The sequence below is a fragment of the Diadema antillarum genome, unplaced genomic scaffold (genome assembly GCF_040938485.1).
Source record: "Diadema antillarum isolate AM-2024a unplaced genomic scaffold, OU_Dant_1.0 seq00000383_RagTag, whole genome shotgun sequence".
Classification (NCBI taxonomy): domain Eukaryota; kingdom Metazoa; phylum Echinodermata; class Echinoidea; order Diadematoida; family Diadematidae; genus Diadema; species Diadema antillarum.
The window spans coordinates 304926-327363 of NW_027271381.1; the positions used below are offsets into that span (position 1 = coordinate 304926).

At 37.2% G+C, this 22438-nt stretch overlaps 1 protein-coding gene across 1 annotated transcript; it reads left to right on the forward strand.

Moving 5' to 3' along the window:
* The first annotated feature begins 1535 nt into the window (after positions 1-1535).
* On the forward strand, positions 1536-21166 carry LOC139731723 (cholesterol 24-hydroxylase-like). Its single transcript, XM_071642602.1, has 11 exons — positions 1536-1670; positions 7686-7846; positions 8983-9121; positions 11120-11233; positions 12238-12469; positions 13485-13557; positions 13721-13805; positions 14786-14896; positions 16751-16842; positions 19397-19469; positions 21029-21166. The coding sequence occupies exons 1-11, from the start codon at positions 1536-1538 to the stop codon at positions 21164-21166; spliced, it is 1353 nt and encodes a 450-aa protein (XP_071498703.1).
* Positions 21167-22438: the final 1272 nt, after the last annotated feature.

Here is a 22438-nt window from a genome sequence, read left to right on the forward strand (position 1 = left end):
GCGCCCGATGCGCCCCCTGTAATAAAGTTAATGATAAATTGCATACTTCTTTTTTTTTGGGGGGGGGGGGTTAAGAACAATGTTAACATGAAATGCATTATTTTGGGCTAATGAATTACATTTCATATTTTCCCTTGTTTGACAGCATTTCTATACACTTGTGCAAACTATTTTTTTCAAACCACAGTTATATTTAGATGGATATTATCATGATTCAATAGATGTGACACTGATTAATGTCAAAACAGGATATGTTTTCCTCATACGTTATGTTATCTCACCTTTTATAAATGAATGAATTGTGAGCAAGTTATCTGTGTTTATTTAGTTTGTCTGTCCTAAAATGCCCTGCCACAGTGCGTAATTGTAAAAATGTATGAATGTAAGTGTATGTGTTTATTGTTTCCGAGAAAGATAGATTTTACATCATTCAGATAAAGTTAAATTATTCATAAAAGATATATTACAGCAAGATGTGGAATAAAGAGAATTAGGAAATATGCAATATAGCTATACATGTGTTGTAATCTAGACACTTTATATATATATATATATATATATATATATATGATCCGTATATATCACTTAACTGTGTATTGCAATGTTAAAGATGAAGTTATTTATGTATTTTCCACCTCCGCAATACTCAACTAACTGGTCATGTCGTAAGTGTGCCGTAAATTTTTGTATGGGGGATGTCATTTCTTTTCTTTTTTTTTGTCTACAATGTGTGTATTTTGTGATGTACAGTCCTGCATGTGTAGGGCCTCTGAGAATAACAGTGTTTGTAGCCACTGATAGAGCTTCCCTACTGAAATAAAATAAATAAATGAATGCATTATTTTGTCAGAATAAAGATGATAAAGTTTCGTCAAATAATTAAATACTTTCACATCCATGACTCTGTGTCGTGTCTTCTTTGTATGTTTGTTTGTTTGCTGTTATTTATTTGTTATTTGTTCACGTCGAATGATCCGGGAAAAGACTCCTATAAATTAAACGTCTTGACATAATAATTTTGAATTAATCCATTCAAACAGAGCGTTCGTGATATTCACGATGCATAGCAAGAGCACAAACTCCATTTAAGAAGATTACCTTTTCACTGCAATCACTCTCTTGTTTTTCAGTAAGCTGGCATGAGATCACTTTTGTCGGAAATTTTAAAAAGAAATCACCTTTCTTCTCATTCAAATTTCCCTCAGCTTTACTATTTCCTAGTGTACATACTTTCATGAATTTGCACATAGTAAACAGTGGTATTGAATTCTATTCACAAATCACATTTAGATCTAAGTCTCTTCCTTCATGTCCAAGTTAATTATGCACAGGGACAGAGAACATGGAAAAGTATATTTCAGACTAAATTTTTGAATTTTTTTTCTTTCATTTGTCAATTCTTTCATCTTTCTGTTTACAAATCTAATCGCAGAAAGACTGAAGTGCAAAATTTTTGCTTCATATTGTCTTTGTATGATTGCTGTTGTACTTCAGTAACAGGTACAGGTGTGTTGTATCATCAAACAACGCTGGTCATGGAAGGTAATATCCTGCTGATTGTTGCTTCTTACGTCATATTGCTTCTCATCTTGGGTCCTGCGGCTCTGATCGGCGGCTACATCATTTACGTCAAGTATGGCCACGTCAAATACAGCCATATACCAGGTCCAGTAAGAACAAGGTATTGAGTAAGGCATGTATACAATTTCCAGTAATTTATCTCCAGGAAAAGACAAATAAAAAAGAAAGAAATATCACACACACACACACACACACACACACACATGCACACAAACACAAACATAGATTGGATAAATAACAATACAAGGAAATATACTAGGAAGCTATTTGGTAGCAAAGCAATCGTAGTTATGAACTAGGCATAGCCTATGTTACAAATGAAACGTCCTTTACAAAACGTATGTAAACGTTATCGGACGTTACAAAATTAAACGTTCGGTACTGCACGTGTACAGAACGTTTTTCCCGGACCAATTTTGTGTTGAACGTTACTTTATTAAATGTGTTGAAAACGTGTTGAAAGCGTCCAATTCCAACCCAGCAAATACAAAAAGTTTTTCGAATATTCACGAAACATTTTTATAAAGTCCGCTGACTTGTTTAATGTGACTTCTTCGGAGCCAAGATATGTTTTCAAGCAAGCGGCTGTGGGACCAGTGGTTTTAAAGTTCAACAGCCCGCCACGTCTTCGTCTCTAATGAACGTAAAAAAACACACATTTTGATCTTATTGATTGATTACTTTATTGTCCACTCTGGAATTTCTTTGTACATTAGGTATCACAACAAAATAAACATTGAATACATGACAGGTATACACCACAAACAACAGTCATATCACAAAACGTTTTTAGGCTCGCTACGTCTTCTATTGGTTTCTACAGTGCGAATAAAAAAAAGGTAATCCATAAGTCTGCACAACTACCGATTACATGTGGTGTACCACAAGGATCTGTATTGGGACCCACTCTGTTCTTAATTTATATCAACGATTTACCACAATCCACAGATTATTTCAATTTTCGATTATTTGCGGATGATTCGAGTTTACTTCATTCTTTTCCATCTGGAACTAAGAATATTGACTTAAAGGAAGTTGAACATGATTTCTTAGACGTTATGAAATGGTGTATGCTAATAAATTAACAATCAACACGTCCAAAACAAAGTATATAGTTTTTAAAAGTAAACGTAGACATATGGAGATAAATGGAAATATTATGGTACGCACAGACATTATACAGCAGGTACATTCGACTTTGTTTCTAGGAGTTAATATAGACGAAAACTTATCATGGCGAAAACATATTGAGTGTGTCTCTTCCTCAATGAGGAAAACAATTTGAATCATATTTAGAATTAGACAACTTGTGCCTAGACAAATCTTACAATTACTATATAACACCTTTATCCTTCCGCGTATGTCTTATGGACTAGAAGTTTGGGGATGTATACGTACCACTCATATCTTCAATCTATATTTTTGTTACAAAAGAAACTAGTGCGTGCAATCTGTTTCAAAGGACCTAGGGAACACACTGACCCTTTATTTCATCGTTTACAAATGCTAGATGTTTACAGACTATACCAATTTGTAATTGGAACTGTAATGTTTGACCTAATCCACCATACTTTACCGCACGATATCTCTGATTATTGTTTTGAAATTGACCATGATTATGATACAAGGTTTAAAAATAATATGAATTATAAATCAATAAGAATCAGATCTGAAACAGGTAAACACGCCTTGTCATATGCAGGCAGTATAATTTGGAGAGGATTTCCTCATTATGTCAAAAAGATAAACACCCGTAATGTTTTTCGGACATCATTGCGAAAGTATCTGTTATCAATATAATAATGATCCCCTATGAAAACATGTAAATAATTATGTACATATAACAATTCTTATGTGAATATTGTAAATACGTTATATTATAATCTATATCATTGAAAGGACTGGCCTCGACTAGCCTGCACGCTATTGCCAGTTCTTTTTTGCCAAACTATATCTTACCTATCAATTGTTGTGACTTTGTTGACGATGTTTGTTTGTTTGTTTGGTAAATAAAAATCTCATTTCATTTCATTTCATTTCATTTCATTTCAACTTTGGAGGGCTACTATAAGCTGTGGAGAGCGCAATGCTGGTTGTGAAGAAAGGGGAACTCTTTGCATTAATACCTAATCGTCTTGGCAAACTTCATGCATGATTGAGCATATTAACTTTAAAGACAACAATGACAAAGTGCACTTTTTCCATCTTTGCGCGTTATTGTGAAGGAACAATGCATGTCTCACTACATGAATGAGATCTGTCAATGAAAGTGGTCAAATCATCAGGCCAGCCTGTACGAATGCAGGTTTGTGTTTAGGGTTTCTCCTAACATTTTATGGCCCATAACCTATAACATGGCCACCTGCCCAATAACTTTATCACTCCGACAGAGGCCAACCCACACAGTCCATTTTCTTTGTTCATATTATTCAACACATAGCTCACAGCGATAAACCATGTCTTGCATTCGAAGAGAGAAAAGTGGATAATGGTTTCGCCTTAATGGGAAGGACCAAGTTATCGACCACGTGGCCATGTTGAAGTTTATGATCCATAAAAGGTTAGAGGAAACCGTAAACACGAATCTGCAGTCGTGCAGGCTGGCTTTATAGGAAATTATAGACATCCCTAAAAAGTTGTAAGACTTTTTGCAAGTTTTCCAAAAGTTCTTAAAACGTTTGTCATACGCATTAGACGTTAAAAGGTTTTCTGAACGTTCTAGAAGAATGTGAAAGGTTCTCTAAACGTTCTGGAAAGGGTCATAAGACTTTTTTAGACATTCATAAAACTTTTTCTCGAACGTTCTAGACGGTTTTTAAAGGTTTTCTGGACGTCCGCCGAACATTCTCAGAACATTTTGAATAGTTAGGTTTTCTGACGTCTTTGACGTCCGAAAGGATTTCAACAGGTCCTTAAAGATAGTGAAAGTTTTTTTTTTTTTTACCCTTTTAAAAACTTATTTTTCAACGTCCATTTGATACGATTTAAATGCGTCGAAAACTTTCCACAAAAAGACGTTCTGAAAACAAAAATGTCTAAATAACGAACTTGGAATGTTTCAAAAACGTCCAATAAATGAGCTGGGCAATAAGTATACTATATGGTTTGATTTCCGAAAATGTTTCTTTCAGCTATACCTTACTCCCATTCTGTTTAACAAATACACCAAAATATCAGATCGCATTTGTTTTGACGCAAAATACAAACAAACTACAGCAAAGCCCCACTTGGAATGAAGTAGCACAATACCCTCCGAAACTGAGGGTATATTTGTACCAAAGTTTACCCGCGTCTTCCGGACAACAGTATATAGGCTATACTCCCTTTCTAACGAAGTCGTCAACACCGGCGGTTTTCTTTCGCTATATCGAAATTTCGTTATTACCAAAGAGTAAATCTAATAACAGTTTTGGGACATAGAATTTTACCGCGTTGTAACCGTGTTCCGTGTAACCGTGCTGTAACCGTGTGCTCGTTATAATTGGAGTACACTGTATCAGTATAAACGGTAACTCCCAGTATCGTTTATACATGATTTTCACCGAATCCGCGATCCAGCAATTTTCAGCGATTACTGGTGAGCAGGAGTCTGCATACCATCACATGCTCTGCACATGTTCTCCTCCACCTCTTACTGTCCTGATTTTTGTTTTGTTTTGTTTTGTATGATATTGTTTTGTTTGTTGTTGTTATTGTTTGCTCTACTCTCATTCTGAACTAAAAGTACAAAGCCCTCGTGGAATCCCCAGCAAGTTCATCAAGCATTGGAGAGCTATTCTACATGGTCGCTTGTTTGACTTTTATGCTGGATTATTTCTCTTATCCATACCTCTTAGTGATTATTATGCAGGCGCCTCGGTGAAACTCTAGTGAGAAGATATCTTTATCTCCACGATAAGTTGCAAAAGATCATCGCTATAATCCTATCCACAATCAACATTTTCGGTCTATTTGATAGTACGAGGTATACTTCAACCAGAGGAAAAATAGATTTTACACTGGAGATTGATACCAAAAATAGAAATGATCAAACTCCCTCTCTGATCTCTCTCCCTCTTTATCCTGTATTTCTGTCTCTGTCTTTTCTATCGCCGCCTCTCCATGTATGTTCATATATATATATATATATATATGTAGGCCTATATATGTATATATACATATACATATTATATGAATTATAATACACATTATGTTGAGTATATTCTTCATGAGAGATATTGATTCAACAAGATTTTTGCCAATTTAAAGCTTTGTCAAGTGGAACAACAGGGGCGGCATTTCGTTCATTTCGTTCAAGTTCAATTTATCTTCATACACCCTGAAGCAGAAACCAATACACATTAATAAATGTCTGTGTGTGTGTGTGTGTGTGTGTGTGTGTGTGTGTGTGTGTGTGTGTGTGTTAATCTTGTGGTTACGGACATATAGGCAGAAAGACTGGTGAACATAATTATTGTGATAATGCCTTTCTTCGGCTTAACTTTAGTTTTTGGGAGATGTGAGTATTTTGATTGACTGATATTACGACAGCAATGTAGTAGCTGTCAAATCTATTTGTTTTTCAGTTATTTGTGTGCTTCATTATCTTCTCAACAGTTTCATCTGGGGGAATTACACTCTTGTGGCAGAATACATCGAAAAGGATGCCATTGGAAAGCTAACATATGCCTTGTACGTTGTCACAGAAGAATATCGTATCGTTACAACATATTTCTCATCTATTTCTTCTTCAGTTCATCATGAAGGAAATTCAGGTGTGGATAAAACAAAATGAAATGTGAATATTGTGTTAGAATACAAGTATTTATTGGTTATAATCTGTGTGGGGTTTTTTTTTTTGTATGCTTGTTTTAATCGAGGCAAGTGATAGTCAACAATAGGCTCAGTTATTTTCTGTGGATTTATGAAGGAGTGTCAAAGAATAGCATAGCTTGAACACAATACAATGAAACACGTACTCAACATGTAATCTGGGCAGCAGAAAGCCAGAGGAAAACTGACAAAAGTCACCTAATAATTATAATAGCTGCCTATCCGGAGGGAAGTAATTCCCGGCACAAACGTCTGAGTATATAGCCTATGCATCGACTGTACAGTCATTATCATAAAAGAAAGTTGTCTGACATTCCTCACTTTATATATACAGTCATATCATAAAGTAGAGTTGTCTGACATTTCATTAGTTTTCCTCACTCTTTTAAATTCTAAACAGGTATCAAGAGTTTGGGATCATTCACAAATTACATATCCTACATTACAGCTTCATTTTCATCTTGGACGCAAGATTCATTAAGGTAAATATAGCTCACTCTCTTAAGAATTTGACCGCTGTCTAGTTTTTTAGACAACATCATCGCACCGTTAGCTACGCAAAGTCGTAATATAAATTACAATTTTTTCATCGCTAAAGTTTAGACTACGTTAATTGGACGTGACATTATTTTCGCAAAACAATTTCTCTAACTTCATTGAAATAATCTAATATGTAAAAATGTATGCAACATAGTGTGTGTTTGTGTGTATGATATTTGTATACATGTCTATACTGTCAAATCTGCGTAAGCAGCTATCTGTCTATAGCGGCCACCTGCCATAAGTGGCCACTAAAAAATAATCCCCCTGGGTGGCCGCTATGGACAAGTTTCATTCATCGGTGATTATAATATATCATAATCACCGATGAATGAAACTTTAGAATATGTCGAAACAGGAAGACATAATTCCAAACCGTTGATTGTTCAGAGAATGACTGTTGGCCTATCATTCCTTAAGTTCGGGGAGATCTATAATTATACAAAATATCTCCGTGGATATTTCTAAGCAGTCAATATAACAGAATAATCATATTGATGTATTATTCAGATTTACCTTTCTCCATCGATCAGTCTCTGTAATAATTGTCATTGCTCTCAGTCATGAATTAATTACTAAATAGGTCTTTATACACGAACAAGCTAATTTCGGATTATATTCCAATCTACCTCAGATAACCTTTCTGTCCATATACAGTGACAGTCAACGAGACATTATGCGAACGCAAGGAGTAAAATGATTCTATGTGACTCGACCAAAAGTCTCCAAAAGTTTGTTTTCCTCGTTTTCAGAGCCTTCTTACGAACAGCGCCCACCCTAAACCGGCAGCAGACTACAAACATCTGAGCTCGCTGTACGGCCAGAGAGCCGCGGGAAACGGGCTGTTAGCAGAGACAAGCCATTCGCGATGGGAAAAGAAACGAGCCCTGATTAATACCGCTTTCCAACGACAGTAAGTGACCACGCAAGATGAACTATCGGATGCTGTTCGTTATTCCGAAGGTTCGTTGATCCGAAGGTTTGTTGATCAGAAACACGCAAATTCCCTATACCTAGAGGTTCGTTAATCCGAAAATGAAAAAGGGTACGTTAATCCGAACATTTGTGGCGTTATTCCGAAGGTTCGTTATTCCGAAGGTTCGTTAATCCGAAAATGAAATAGGATTTGCTATTTCGAAGGCTCGTTTATCCGAAAATGAAATAGGGTTCGTTATTCCGAAGGTTCGTTCATCCGAACATGAAATGGGATTCGTTATTCCGAAGGTTCCTTGATACGAAATGATATAGGATCCGTAACGAACCATCGGAATAAACAGCTTTGTTTCATTTTCGGATTAACGAACATTAACTTGGAATAACAAACCATATTTCATTCTCGGATTAATGAACCTTCGGAATAACAAACCTCATCACATTTTCGGATTAACGAATCTTCGGAATAACGAATCTTCGGAATAACGAACCTTCGGACTAAAGAACCTTCGGAATAACGAACCTTCGGAATAACGAGCTGTAACCGAACTATCAGGTGTCAATAATTAACATTCTCCACTCTCTATTCTCATGTTTGCCGCGCACATTCATGTATCAGGGATAGACCTATATAATTCTCTTAGAAGGAAGAAATACCTACTTCAAAAAGACATGCTGACTGATGTTGCGAGCAGCAATTCCAATCGTAGGGTTATGCAGTTGATTACAATTCTCTTCTCTGAAATAGTTCCATAGTCTTGTTTAAGGATTTGTATATAAATATTAATGTGTAGTATAATGTAGGCACGCAAGCTTAATTCCTTTTTCCATGGTCAGCACCAACGTAATGATCAAGGGTTGTGCTAGGATCAAATTACAAACAAATTTAAGAGCGTAAACATAATTACAGAGTCAACCAGGTGTAGAGTAATCACATCACGAGTCGTGACATGGTAACTGTATCAGTGGGAACATGTGGGATAATTCAAATGCATTTAAAGTCATATATACTGCATTCAAGTCTTGTAACACACTGATTTTTCCAGCATTGAGGTCAGTGGTGTAACCACGTTACGTCAAACTTAAATCCGACATTCCTCTTGTTTCTCTATGCAGTATTCTCAAAGACTTGGTAGGGGGATTCAACCAAAGCGCTGATAATTTCATCAAGCATCTGATTCCTCTTGCCGACGGTCAACAGGAAGTGCGCATGATGGATCAGTTCAGCATCGTCACTCTTGACGTCATCGCGAGGGTAAGGCTTCTTTAAAACACACACACACACACACACACACACACACGCACACACACAAACAAACAAACACGCTATTTCACTTGGTTCGATGGCGCCATATAGTAGAGCTGCGAGAAACGACATCAATAGTAACAAACTTTGACAAGAGCGGGCGCAATCACAAAAGTAAAGCCATGGAATGCTTTACGGATGCTTGAAAGTAAAGCATTATGGATGCTTAAGTGTCGTTATACTTGACAACATGGCATGTTTGTTTGATATTCAAGATCAGCTTAAGTCTAGAGGATATTTGTATTTTGAGTTACAGTTTATCATTTCTTTACCTTATTACATTTCTTTCTTTCTGTAGTTTATTAACTTTATGTGGTGAAAATGTGAAATATGACTGATTGTGGTATTTACTGAAAGCGCAGAAATAAAGTCTTTTCTGAAATAAGAAATTAAAACAAAAGAAGAGAAAGTAATGGGTTGTCGCAAATACCTACAAATTTATGTAGAGAGAGATGAAAAACAGCTACCTTTAAAATATCAGATGAACACAACTGTACTGATTGCTGAACGTCTGTTTTCGCTCATAATGACTTTGTTTTCTGCGAAGACTTGAAGGACAAGAACACGTGTTGAATAATGGGGCCTGACGTACTTACCGACTGCATTGAGTAAAACATAGCGACGAAAATACCAGACTGAAGTTGGGCACAAAATTGTTATCAAAATACAGTAGGCCCTAAATACAGCGTACCAGCCAGTCACATAAGTTGTTGTTGTTTTTTTTTTGTCTTTGTGTTTTTTACAAATATTTCGATTGTCACTGACGCAGAAGAAGCTCTTGTTCACGTATATGTGACCCTGCACCTCAAAACAAACAAAAAGTCGCTAGACATGAATTTTTAGTTAAGACCACATTCTGAAAGAGCAGACTTTAAGCTTTAAAATGGTGTATAACTCAAATCAAATGGACTCTCCTAACCTATCTAAATATTGGAAAGAAAGCACAAACTCAGGAAAAGAGTGAACTGAGAAAAGAGGCTCTGAAGTACAGTGTCTATTCAAGCGCTTAATCTTTACCAAACCGTGCTGGCTGTGCGATTAATGGGACAAAAAACAGGAAGTAAACAACCATAGTAACAACAATGAAGGGATTATCAGATTAAACTGAAATATAGCATGCCTCATAAACACATTCTGTCCATAATTAATGCCAACTTTCAAAGCAGTAGCACTATCGTTTCAAAAGTTATTAGAGTTGAAAATGAAGAGTGTGGACAAAGTTTTTCAGAAATGAAAAAGGGATTCTAAAGACACACCTAATCACACTATTCTACCAAAAATGTTTGAGATAAACTGCTAAAAAACACACACTTTCCTGCCCGTTATATGATACCAAATTTTAGCATAATGTAAAAGAAGACCCGCTCTATCAGAAAATATGAAAAAGTCAAGTTCGGCTAGGTTGACCCATTTCACTTATTTTCAGTCCTCACGCAAAATCAGTGTGTGCGACTTTATGTTCGTTTTGAGGTGCACGGTGTACAATCACTAACACTTTGAACTTGTGTTGATATTACGGCTGTATTTTACTTCTACTTCTACTACTACTACTACTACTACTTCTATAAATGATAGTGACAATGAAAATCACAATAACAATACTGATGAAAAAATAATAATGGAAATAGATTATTATCTTAATTATAATGATAATAATCATAAGTCAGGCAAGCTTCTTCTTGACACTTCTCTACCAGAGGGTCTTGCCGTTAGCCATACCCATCCCTGGACGCGCTGCTCCGGACCCCATCATTGGTATAATCCGCTAACCTCAGAAACCGGGACCAGGGTGGCTGGATTCGAACTCGGGATGTCTACTTGTTTTGATTTGTTTTGTATCGCTCAGTCATATGTATATAATTACTGGCATCTGAGACAGCAAAATTTAGTATTATATTAACAGTAAAAGTTTGTGTAAGGAATTGCTTTTTTGTGTCATGGATATAGGTGGGATTTAGCATGGATATCGATGTCATCAACGAGCCGAATTGCCCCTTCCCAAGGGCCGTCTCCCTGATTTTGAAGGGAATCATGTCGTCTGTAATGAAGCCATGGCTTAGGGTAAGACAACACAGGATTGCAGTAGGGCCTATATTAGTGTCGTGAGTCGTATTGTGTGTGGCGGACTTAAAAGGACTGTACAGTAGTGGTTGAGGTGGGGATGTATGTTTTGAACATTCCTAAGTGAGATTTAATGAGAAACCTATGAAAGAGCATGTGATTTTAAGAAGGATTCAACATTTATTTGATGAAAATTGGTTTTCAAATGGCTGAGATATCCCCAAAAATGATAATAATAAAAGGCGACATGCCCCACCTTTATTAGGATCTCTTTGTTTCACCTTGTTTCTGGATATCTTAGCCATTTGAAAAACGATTTTCATCAAATAAACTTTTGATACCCCTTGCATGCTCTTTGACATCTCATAGAGTGGTTTCTGAATATCTCGCAAAACGTTAAAAGCTAATCCTCACCCCGACCCGAACTGTACACACCCTTTAATGCAGTAAATGAGAGCCTGAACAGTAATGCAACACACGGGCAGTGGAACGATTGGTAATGGGATGGGGGGGGGGGGGGGAGGGGGGTTGATCACAAACTTTCGTGGGTATATAATGTGAATCTGGGTGTTTTTGCTCCAAGATTTGAAATTTGTTTTGCTTTTGTGGCCAAAATGTAATGCTCACTCTCCTCACGTGGATGCCCCCACCCCCAAGTGATATGTGAAGATGTAGGGGAGGGTCTGTTGTTTGACAACTTTATTCATAGCAACGTGCGTGATAATGAAGCGTTATAAACGAAACAAATACGCGTGTTAACATTTTGATTGTATGTTCTTTGACGTCGTATAGCACGAATTGTTTAAATCATTGCTCCACGCTAATCTTAAGTGCCTGTGACTTTTGTAGAATGAGGGAGTCACCTGGCTGGTTCAAAGAGTTTATCATTTAAAAAAAAAAGAAATAACGTTTTGTTGTTTTTTGTTCTTCTGAGAATATTTTTGGTAGAAAAAAAAGAGAGAGGAGACTTGATCACATGCGCCATATTTTCTCCAATACGCCAGCTGGATCCTTCGAGGAAATCACGCAGGTTTCGGCGCGAAGTCAGGGAGGCCGTACGTCTGATACGCGACACCGGAAGTGACGTCATCACGAGGAGAAAGGCCGCCAGGGAGCGTGGAGATGAACTCCCCCTGGATATCCTTACACAGATCCTCATCGCCTGCGACCACCATGCCGTCGATGATTTTGGCATGGAGGAGATGATTGACGAGTTTATCACCTTATTCATCGCAGGTAGAGGGATGAAGCACGTATAGTACGTTAATGGTCAACCCCAAGACCGCCAACCCACCCCTCCTGCATTTAAAAGACAAAGACAAAGAAAATACATTTTCCGCGACCCTGTTTGCGAGTGATCAATGCGAGTGATCATTTGCGAGTGATCAATGCGAGTGATCAATGCGAGTGATCAATTCGAGTGATCAATTCGAGTGATCATTTGCGAGTGATCAATGCGAGTGATCATTTGCAAGTGATCATTTGCGAGTGATCAATGCGAGTGATTAATGCGAGTGACTGATAGATTCGAGTGATCATTTGGGAGTAAATAATAATAATAATTATAATAATAATAATAATAGTGACCTCTTATAAAGCGCTGAAATCCATCAATAATGATGCTCATGGCGCTCTTACATAATCAACATGAACAGTTATATAATACACACCCTACAATATTCAAATACGATAACTAGAGCAGATGGAATACAAACAAAAACAAAATGCTTACTATACATAACGAAATAAATCTCAGAACAAAAGAAAAAAAAACTGTCATGTACAAATTATACAGTAACATACACAAAACGACTCAAATTATAACAATCATGTTTCATTCACGATTGAGAATTAAACAGATGTGTTTTAAGGAGTTGCTTACAGGAATTGGTTGAGGAAGCCTAACGAAGAGAAAGGGGACGTAAACAATGGCAACACGTTGACGCACTTTTCTCTCTTTACTGACAATTTCTCTTCAGGATTTTACCCGCTAAGACGCTTTCGGAGAATTTGACCCCTTTGACGGAAGAGAGCTCATGAACGAAACTCCTAAAATCCATCCCAGTTCGTACGTAGGCCAAATTACCTAATGAACGTCACACCTGGGTCCTGTTGTTAGTAACTCGTCGCCATGGTAACGATGACATAATTTTGTTTCCATTAAATCCTGGTATACTAAAAATAGTATTCGAACTGTTTTCAATTCGACTTCTTTGTTGCTGATTTTTGACATGTCGTTATTTTTTTACAGGCCATGAAACTACAAGTAATCTTCTGGCTTTCACGATTCAACAACTTTCTAGATTTCCAAGCGTTTACGAAAAGTGAGTCATAACTAATATATACCTATTATGATTCCAGCTCTTTTTTTTTCTGCATGATTTAAATGAGTAATGCAGATTTAGCTTACTCGACATCGTCATCACTTCCAACTTCAGCCTATATCATTAATTCATTTCTGTCTGTGCCTCTCCCATATACCTGAAGAGTTCAAGTGGAGCTAGAAGAGGTGATAGGAGACAAGAAGAACGTTTCATATGATGACGTCATGAGATTGGAGTACCTCTCATTGGTAATATATCTTTAACGTCAGTCAAAGAATTAGAATGTTCCGACCTGTTATCTTCAAGTCACTGTAAATGTGTCGCATTACGCTATCCAACATATCGATTGTATATTCCAATCGTCTTGTTCATTTCTCTTAGTCAAAGCGTCGTTCATGAGACTTTTTATTTAGAAGGAACATTCCGAAAAGAATTTGATCAGAAAAATAGTTTCGAAACGCTTGAGTTGTTGAAAATACTCCGCTTTCGAAGACCGTGCGTTTAAAGTGTTTGAAAAGAACAGCGAATAAATTATAGGATGACACAAGGTCATGAATAAAAAAATATATATTGCAAGCAACCACACTAAATAGTACACTTACAAATAGTACAGACATTGAAATACTGTCTTCGATAATGGCATAAGTATTTTGAGTGTTGGCCGAAATAACGACGTTCGATGACCCGATGTGCAACGCAAGCTATAGATAATCTGATTAACCTAATGGGAATAAAAATGCTTTTGTAAAGAATAGACTGACATTACAGTGACATGACACTATATTATGAAATCTATTTCCATGTTTGTTTGGGGGGGGGGTTCTTTTTTTCTCTCATTATGGTAATTCCGCTGTTTTAATAAAAAAAAAAGAATAGATCTTGAGTCAATTCATCTTGCATTTGCTTTGCTACACGGAAATGGAAATTTATCGGTCTTAAAGGTCTGAAAGAGTTCACAAAAAGACATGTTTTTACAACACATGAAAGCAAGTGTCGACGTCTTTAATTGTTGGCTTTTACCAGGGGTTGATGAATTACGTAATCTGAGTCTCTTTGGCGTCAAGCTATTGCTATCTGGAAACGCATAGACTAATTCAGTGATTCTCCGTTTGACAGTATAAACCGATTATGAAGTCCAAACTTGGTAGTTAATGTGAGTAGGCCTACATGTATGTGTTTGTCTATACCTTTGGTTTATATGCGTGTTTCTTCGTCTTTTTATTTTCAGGTCTTAAAGGAGACGTTGCGAATGTATCCGCCTGTACAAGGAACGAGCCGCACATTGGGTAATGACGTCACATTTGGACAGTACCATTTACCCCGAGGAAGTCACATCGTGGTATGTATTCCATACGTGTCTCTACAACAAGCCATGCGGTACAAAATTACAATAACGGATTCGTTATTCCGCAGGTGGATTAATCCCGATATGAAGTAAGGTTCGTTATTACGAGGGTTCGTTGATCCGAAAACGAAATATGCAATATTCATGTACAAATACACATCCAACACCCTCCCTTCCTCGTTCCACAACATATATTCATTGTGAACTCCAGCGTCCACGCTTACCCAACTCGACATTCCAAAGATTATCACCTCCATAATCCCAAGTTAATGATAGCTCACGCGTCAATTAGACACCATGGACCAGACGTTTGGAATAATCTCCCTGAGCAAATAAAGGCAACCACTAAATTATATTAATTTAAGTCACTTTTATCGAAATATAATAATGTATGAGTGATAAGAAATTTTGGGTTTTTTATGTTAATTCATAAACAGTTTATACCGGTATATTAGGAGTTTAGTAATTTGCAGTATATTAGAACTGATATTGTAAACAGAAATATGGAATAGATAATTTTATATGACATATAAATATATTAGAAATAAACCTAATTATGTATTATATGCTCAAATGTTAAATTAATTAAATTGCCTTTACAGCACAGCACTCACCTCAGCACCGTATTATGCCTGTTGAAAATAAATAAACGATTATTATTTTGAATTTCCCCTTTATTTTGACTTCACAAATTATTACGATATTTTGGGCTTGATTATTGATTCTATTTTTTCAGACACGTCCGTTACACTGTTATGTAAATTTAATTTAAGTTTCGAATTTTACCCCGAGGCCCCGATCCATGTCAAGCTACTGCTTATGATCGCGGTCTCCTGCTTTTCTGTCATTATAAGGTCTAAAAATGCTCAATTTTATAATTAACTTATTCAAATCCCCTTCTTTTATTTTTTTCTGAAATCTGTTTAGTGTAACGACATGACATATTCTGAATGTATAATCAATCATTTCATACATAATTTACAATTGTTAATTTCACGATTTCCTTCTGAACATTTTTGTTCTTGTTGTTGTTGTGATATTATGCCATACGTCTCATACATCAAATACTGTCATGTTCATAGTGTATGTATATTATGTACTTTGAATTCATTTGTACGACATTATGCTAGCTTATGCGTCGTGTAATATTTAATTTCTAAATGTATGTATTCTTTTGTAATGTGTGATTTGGGAAAAGGCAGAAATAAAACCAAATCAAACCAAACTAAACCAAACCAAACCAAAATAAGGTTCGTCACTCCGAAGGTTCGTTAATCCGAAAATGAAGTATAAAGGTTAATTGATCGGAAAGCGGAATATGGTTCATAAACTCCGAAGGTTCGACAGAGTACGCACCTTCCTTTCATTTTCGAATTAAAGAGACTTCTGTATAATGAATCTCATTTCATTTTCGGATTAACGAACTTTCTAAATGACGAGCCTTGTCCCATTTTCAAAATAACGAACCTTATTTCGCTTTCGGAATAACGAACCTTCGGAATTACGAACCTTTGGAATGACGCCACAATATTCTCAGAAACCATTGGCTCTTTTTACATTTTCGGATTTACGAACATCTATCGGTAAATGAGTAGGTCTATTTACTTACAAATAGATAGTAGATAAGTGCAGATTTTAGATACCCATTTGTGGATTTAGGTGTACCAGGGAGGTGGTTTCGGGAGGTGGAAACCACCTCCCTGTGTAAACAGGATGAGTGATGTTTGCTACATGATTGCAGGGCACAATTTACTCTTACCTCTTCCTTTCCTTCCCTCTCTTCTTCGTTTCTTCTTCTCCTACTCATTCTTCTCCTCTTGTCCTTCATTCTTTCATGTGCTATTACAGGCAAGCCACTTTGCAATGTGCATGATGGATCGTTATTTTGATGACCCTGAAGTTTTCCGCCCCGAGCGTTTCCAACAATTAGGCGACACATTGTGAGTTAACCCTTTCTCTGCCAATGAGTCATTGCACACATTACTTTCACACACAAACCTATGGCCAGGGAATAGTGGTCACGTTGCATGCGGATAGGTTAACCAACATGCGAAGCGAGTTAATCAAATTGACTGTACTAGGCAGTGGCGTATCTAGGGAAAACGGCGCCCGGGGCAAGCGCGAAAATTGCGCCCCTAATTTCTAAAAAAGTGTTCAACCCCAACCCCATCCCGGTAGGGACCTTAAATCAAGAGCACATGATATGCTTTTCAAGCACTTAAAAGGGGTATTTTGAGAGTGATTTAAATGTAATGAATTTTGATAAATTTTTGCGAGTGAGCGCCGCGAGCGAGCCGAAAATTTTTGCATTTTATCTTACAAAACATGGAATTCTTGTCATTTTTTGCTTATCAAATCTTACAATTCTAATCAAGATATAGTGACGGCCTGATAGATAACGATTTATACCAACAAACTGAGGACTTAAAAAAAACTCTAAATTAGTACGCGCGAGTGAGCCGAATTTGTATATTTCCGCGTCATCATCACGTTTTGTTCTTATCACTTTTTTTGTATATAAATTTTGGCGAGCGAGCGCAGCGAGCGAGCCGAAAATTTTTGTATTTCAGCTTATTTTTTGCTTATTAAATCTTACAATTCTAATCAAGATATAGTGACGACTATATAGATAACGATTTATACCAACAAACTGAGGATTTGAAAAAATACTCTGTTTTATAGTACGAGCGAGTGAGCCGAAATTTGTATATTTCCGCGTCATGATTACGTTTTGTTCTTATCTTTTTTGACTTGTTTTTTTTTTGGGCCCCCCCCCCCGTATGTTCGAAACCGTTGGCGTCCTCTTGATGCAATCGGCGATCGCTTCAGAACGAATGAAATTGCAGCCGCTGCTCCGAGTAACACTTTTCCTGCTAAATATAAAATGACATGTGTGAACACAATAGACATTGTCATTTTGTCCGCGTCATCGTCACGTTTTTGTTTTTGTTTTTGTTTTTTGATAAATTTTGGCGAGCGAGCGCAGCGAGCGAGCGAGCCGAAAATTTTGTATTTCAGCTTACAAAACATGGAACTCTTGTCATTTTTTGCTTATTAAATCTTACAATTCTAATCAAGATATAGTGACGGCCGTAGAGATAACGATTTATACCAACAAACTGAGGACTTGAAAAAATACTCTAAACCGTACGAGCGAGTAAGCCGAAATTTGTATATTTCCGCGTCATCATTACGTTAGATCTTATCTTGTTTGATTTGGGGGTTTTTTGCGCCCCTACCCCCCCCCCCCCATGTTCAAAACCGTTGGCGCCTTCTTTTGATCCAATTGGCGATCGTTTCAGAACGAAAGAAATTGCAGCCGCTGCTCCGTAAAACGTTTTGCCTGCTAAATATAAAATGACATGTGTGAACACAATAGACATTGTCATTTTGTCCGCGTCATCATCACGTTTTGTTCTTACCTTCTTTTTTTATATAAATTTTGGCGATCGAGCCGAAAAATTTTGTATTTCAGTTTACAGAACATGGAATTCTTGTGTGAACACAATAAACATGGTCATTTTGTCCGCATCATCATGTTTTGTTTTTATCTTGTTTGATTTGGTTTTCTGCCCCCCCCCCCCTTTCCGGGCGATTTTTTTTCTTCTTCTTCTTTTCTTTTTTCTTTTTTTTTCCTTCTTTTTTTTTTCTTCTTCTTCTTCGTTTTTTTTTTCGTTTTCTGCGCCCCCTAGGAGTGGCGCCCGGGGCACGTGCCCCCCTTGCCCCCCCCCCCCCCCCCCCCAGATACGCCACTGGTACTAGGTATTCGTAACAAGGAAAGACAACCTATACAGCGAACGTCTAGCCCCAGTAGTAATCATTTTGATAAATCTTCCCTCTCCAGTTATAGATATTGGGGTTAGTTTTCCCAACCTGGGTATATTTCAAGCTCTATAGAATACAATAAGTAGAGTTTGCATCCATCTATTCCATGAAAAGAGAGAGAGAGAGAGAGAGAGAGAGAGAGAGAGATAAAGATTGTGAACGGTATCATCGTGTCAAAAGGTGAAGCAGGCTTGGCATCGTATGTTGTGGGTGCTGCATTATCTTTATGTATAGGTGTGACGGAGGAATGACTGCTCGCAAACGTTGCAGTGTGTTCACTAATAGCCTCTTATTCTCCCGAGCTTTCAGCCGAGTTACCGGTCTTTTTCAAGGGCTTGGGACGTAAACACAAAAGCAGAAAAGCAACCAATATATCTATATAAGTATATATATATATATATATATATATATATATATATATACATACATAAAGAGGCCTATAATGTTGAAGAATGCGATGACTAACCTGTTTGGTGTCTTGTTCCTAAAACATGCGCTTTCCTCGCCAGGATAAAGCGTTTTAATGCCATTTTAGGTTTTTATCATATTTTTATCATATAAATATAGGCCTATAATGTTGTTGCGAACAACAGCCTGGAATATTTATTTATTTCTTCATTCATTTATTTATCTATTTATTTACTTTCGCTGCCATGTCTCCACGAGCAGACCTAAACATATTGGCGCCTACTTTCCCTTCTCTCTGGGACAACGGTCGTGCATCGGTCAGCATTTCGCCTTGGTATGTCCAACAATTCCGAACATCTCTACCATGATTACGCCTTAATTGTCTTTTAACGCCACGGTGGAGGGACGTTATGTTGTCACAACGCAAAAATTACCCCATGGTGCGTTTAGTCCGTCGTCTGCGTGCTTTCGTGATGACCCCCTGGCATACTGACGAGTCGTGGGGAGGCTGCCCCATGAACAACTGCCACCACATGAGTGGGTGATTTCAGGTTATTTTCAAATCAGAGGATACGCGTTTTCTAAAATACAGACACGTATTTACATGCAACCCATAAACTCGGTACCAACAAATCAATTTAGTATAAGAATACAGATTTCAACATATTTTCATTGTTGCTGCGCCCGACAGCGTATCAGAGCAAGTACCCCCTGAGGATAACTTAAATACCCCCAGCTAGATACTGGTTACTGATAAGGTTAGAGTAAAGATTAGGGTTAGGTTTAGGGTTAGAGTTTGGGTTAGGGTTAGAATTAGGTTCATGATGTAGGAGTACGGTTAGAGTCAGGGAAGGGTCCGGGGTAATTGCCAAAGGGGGTAATGGCCCTAGACCCCCGACAGACCTCTCTCACTTAAAGGGTGTGTCACAGTTCTGGTCGAGGTGAGAATTTAGCTTTTAACATTTTGCGAGATATTCAGGAACCACTCTATGAGATATCAAAGAGCATGCAATTCTAAGGGGTATCAAAAGTTTATTTGATGAAAATCGGTTTTGAAATGGCTGAGATGTATTAAAACAAGGTGAAACAAAGAGATCCTAATAAAAGGCGTGGCCTGTAGTCTTTAACTATTATCACTTTTTTTGGATATCTAAGCCATATGAAAACCAATTTTCATCAAATGAACGTTGAATCCTTCTTAAAATTACATGCTCTTTCATATTTAATAAGAGGTTCCTCATTATCTCACTCAGGAATGTAAAAAAACATGAATCCCCACCTCAACCAGTACTGTACAGCCCCTTTAATCTGGACCAAGCCCCTGCAATAGCAAGCAATTTCTATGGAATGAAAGTACAAGTACACGTGACAATAACGCAGGACCATCTTTATGCCTCCGCGATGAAGGGTCGCCAGAGGCATTGTATACCTCGGGTTGTCCGTCCGTCCCTCCACCTTTCCGTCCGTAATTAATCTTGTGGACAGCGTAACTAAACAAATGTTTGAGGTATCCAGTGGAACTTGGCATATGCATTCATATATGAACGGACAAAGCTGTGCCTATTAGGTCCCCGAACTTTTGGGTGCACACGCTCAGGGTCAAAGGTCAAAGGTCAAGGTCAAATTCTTAAAGTGTCAATATTTTCCACATCTCTACATTGCTGAAGGTATTTTCATGAAACTTAGTGTAAACATGTACTACACTCATACCAGGTAAACATTGTCTGGGAAAAGCTTTGGGCCATGGGGTCAAAAGTCAGGTGAAATGGTAAAATTTCACCTTTTTCCCATATTCTTTGAAATGGCTCAAGTTATCTTCATGAAACTTAGTAGGGCCTACAGTATAAATGCAATGATGATACCGACAGTGTACATTTTCCATTCGCTCAACAGCTTGCTGCTCGTGTGATTTTGGCCAAACTGCTGCGAAGTCTGCGCTTTCAACTGGTTCCCGGTCAGACGTTCACCGTCCGTAATGACGTCACGATCAAACCAAGAGATGGGTGTGTGATGTTTATTACGCAGCTGTAAAAATTGTCATTTTTTATGCAATGTGACACAAAATCTGGCAATGATTATTTCCTATGATTGTGCATTTTGCTTTAATAATTTAAAGAAAACTATAGAGTACGAAATGGTGTACTACCGATATACATGCCGTAAATGTATAAATAGTTAATTTACATGGGAATGAAGCTCATTCATCTTGACCACTGCTAAATGCTTGATCTTTAATCCTCTCTGTACAAAATAATTATTTACAAATTTAGGACTACTTCTACATATCTTTATACAGAACGTACCTTATGGTAGTAGTGACCAGAAAATTATCACTATTTTTTCTCCTTTTTGTAACCTTTAACCTAGACCTGTTACCCCTGTCACTTTACGAAATGCATCGTTTCTTCATTCTAATCGTTTCATTGTACCAAATTACCACTGGACATTCCTAACTGAAATCATGACTGAAAAATATATAAATCTCAGTATAGTGAACTTTGACCTTGACTTTTGACCTATGACCACCATCATGTTCATGCAAACAACTGTAATTCATCTACCCTTTCTATCAACTGTAGTCATCAGCGGGAACTCCCAGCTGAAGTTCTTTCCCTGGAAATGACATTTCTGCAAAGTGCAGTGACTTTTGACCTTCGACCCAGTTCTTGGTCTTGCTACTCTGTCTAGAAGTCATAACTGGTAATGACAGTTTTTAGCAACAACAACAACAAAAAAAAAAGACCTTTTACTGTGGGCATGATCATTGCATGCCCACTTTAACTATGATCACTCCATGTAAACAGACGTAATGGTCTATTTCTACCTTTCCTACCAAGCTACATGTATATTACCAACTAATGTACATGTTTTGTGCATTTCTAGTTTATGTTGCAGCTAAAAGTGTTGTTTGTAACCACAGTTCACGTGTACAAAATAAATTTGGCACTTCTATAACTTTATAAAGCATACCTGGGCCAAGTATTAGACAGAAATCCACTGAATGTCCGATTTTTTTTTTCCAGTAAAAATATTGAGATCTGGGTGGGACAGAGAGATATACAACCCTTTAACAACAAATTCCAGTATCTTTTGAGGCATAGTCATAAGAATATATGAAAAGCATGGTGACAGCATAACCAAAATATTCTAATTCATGTTTGCTAGATCTGATGTGTCTGACCTGACTCTGGAAATTCTAATTCTAAATATTAAAGATTCTAAAGAATATAAAAGAAATTTTAAAGAATATAAATGAGTAATTTTCGCGCTCAGCCAGGTAAGATAAATTTAGCGTGTTTTTAA

Excerpts from the sequence above, each read along its gene's own strand:
- LOC139731723 (XM_071642602.1), top strand. The coding sequence starts at position 1,536 with ATGGAAGGTAATATCCTGCTGATTGTTGCTTCTTACGTCATATTGCTT. Across the intron at positions 7,847-8,982 it reads AATACCGCTTTCCAACGACA|TATTCTCAAAGACTTGGTAG; the intron begins GTAAGTGACCAC and ends TTCTCTATGCAG. Across the intron at positions 12,470-13,484 it reads TATCACCTTATTCATCGCAG|GCCATGAAACTACAAGTAAT; the intron begins GTAGAGGGATGA and ends ATTTTTTTACAG.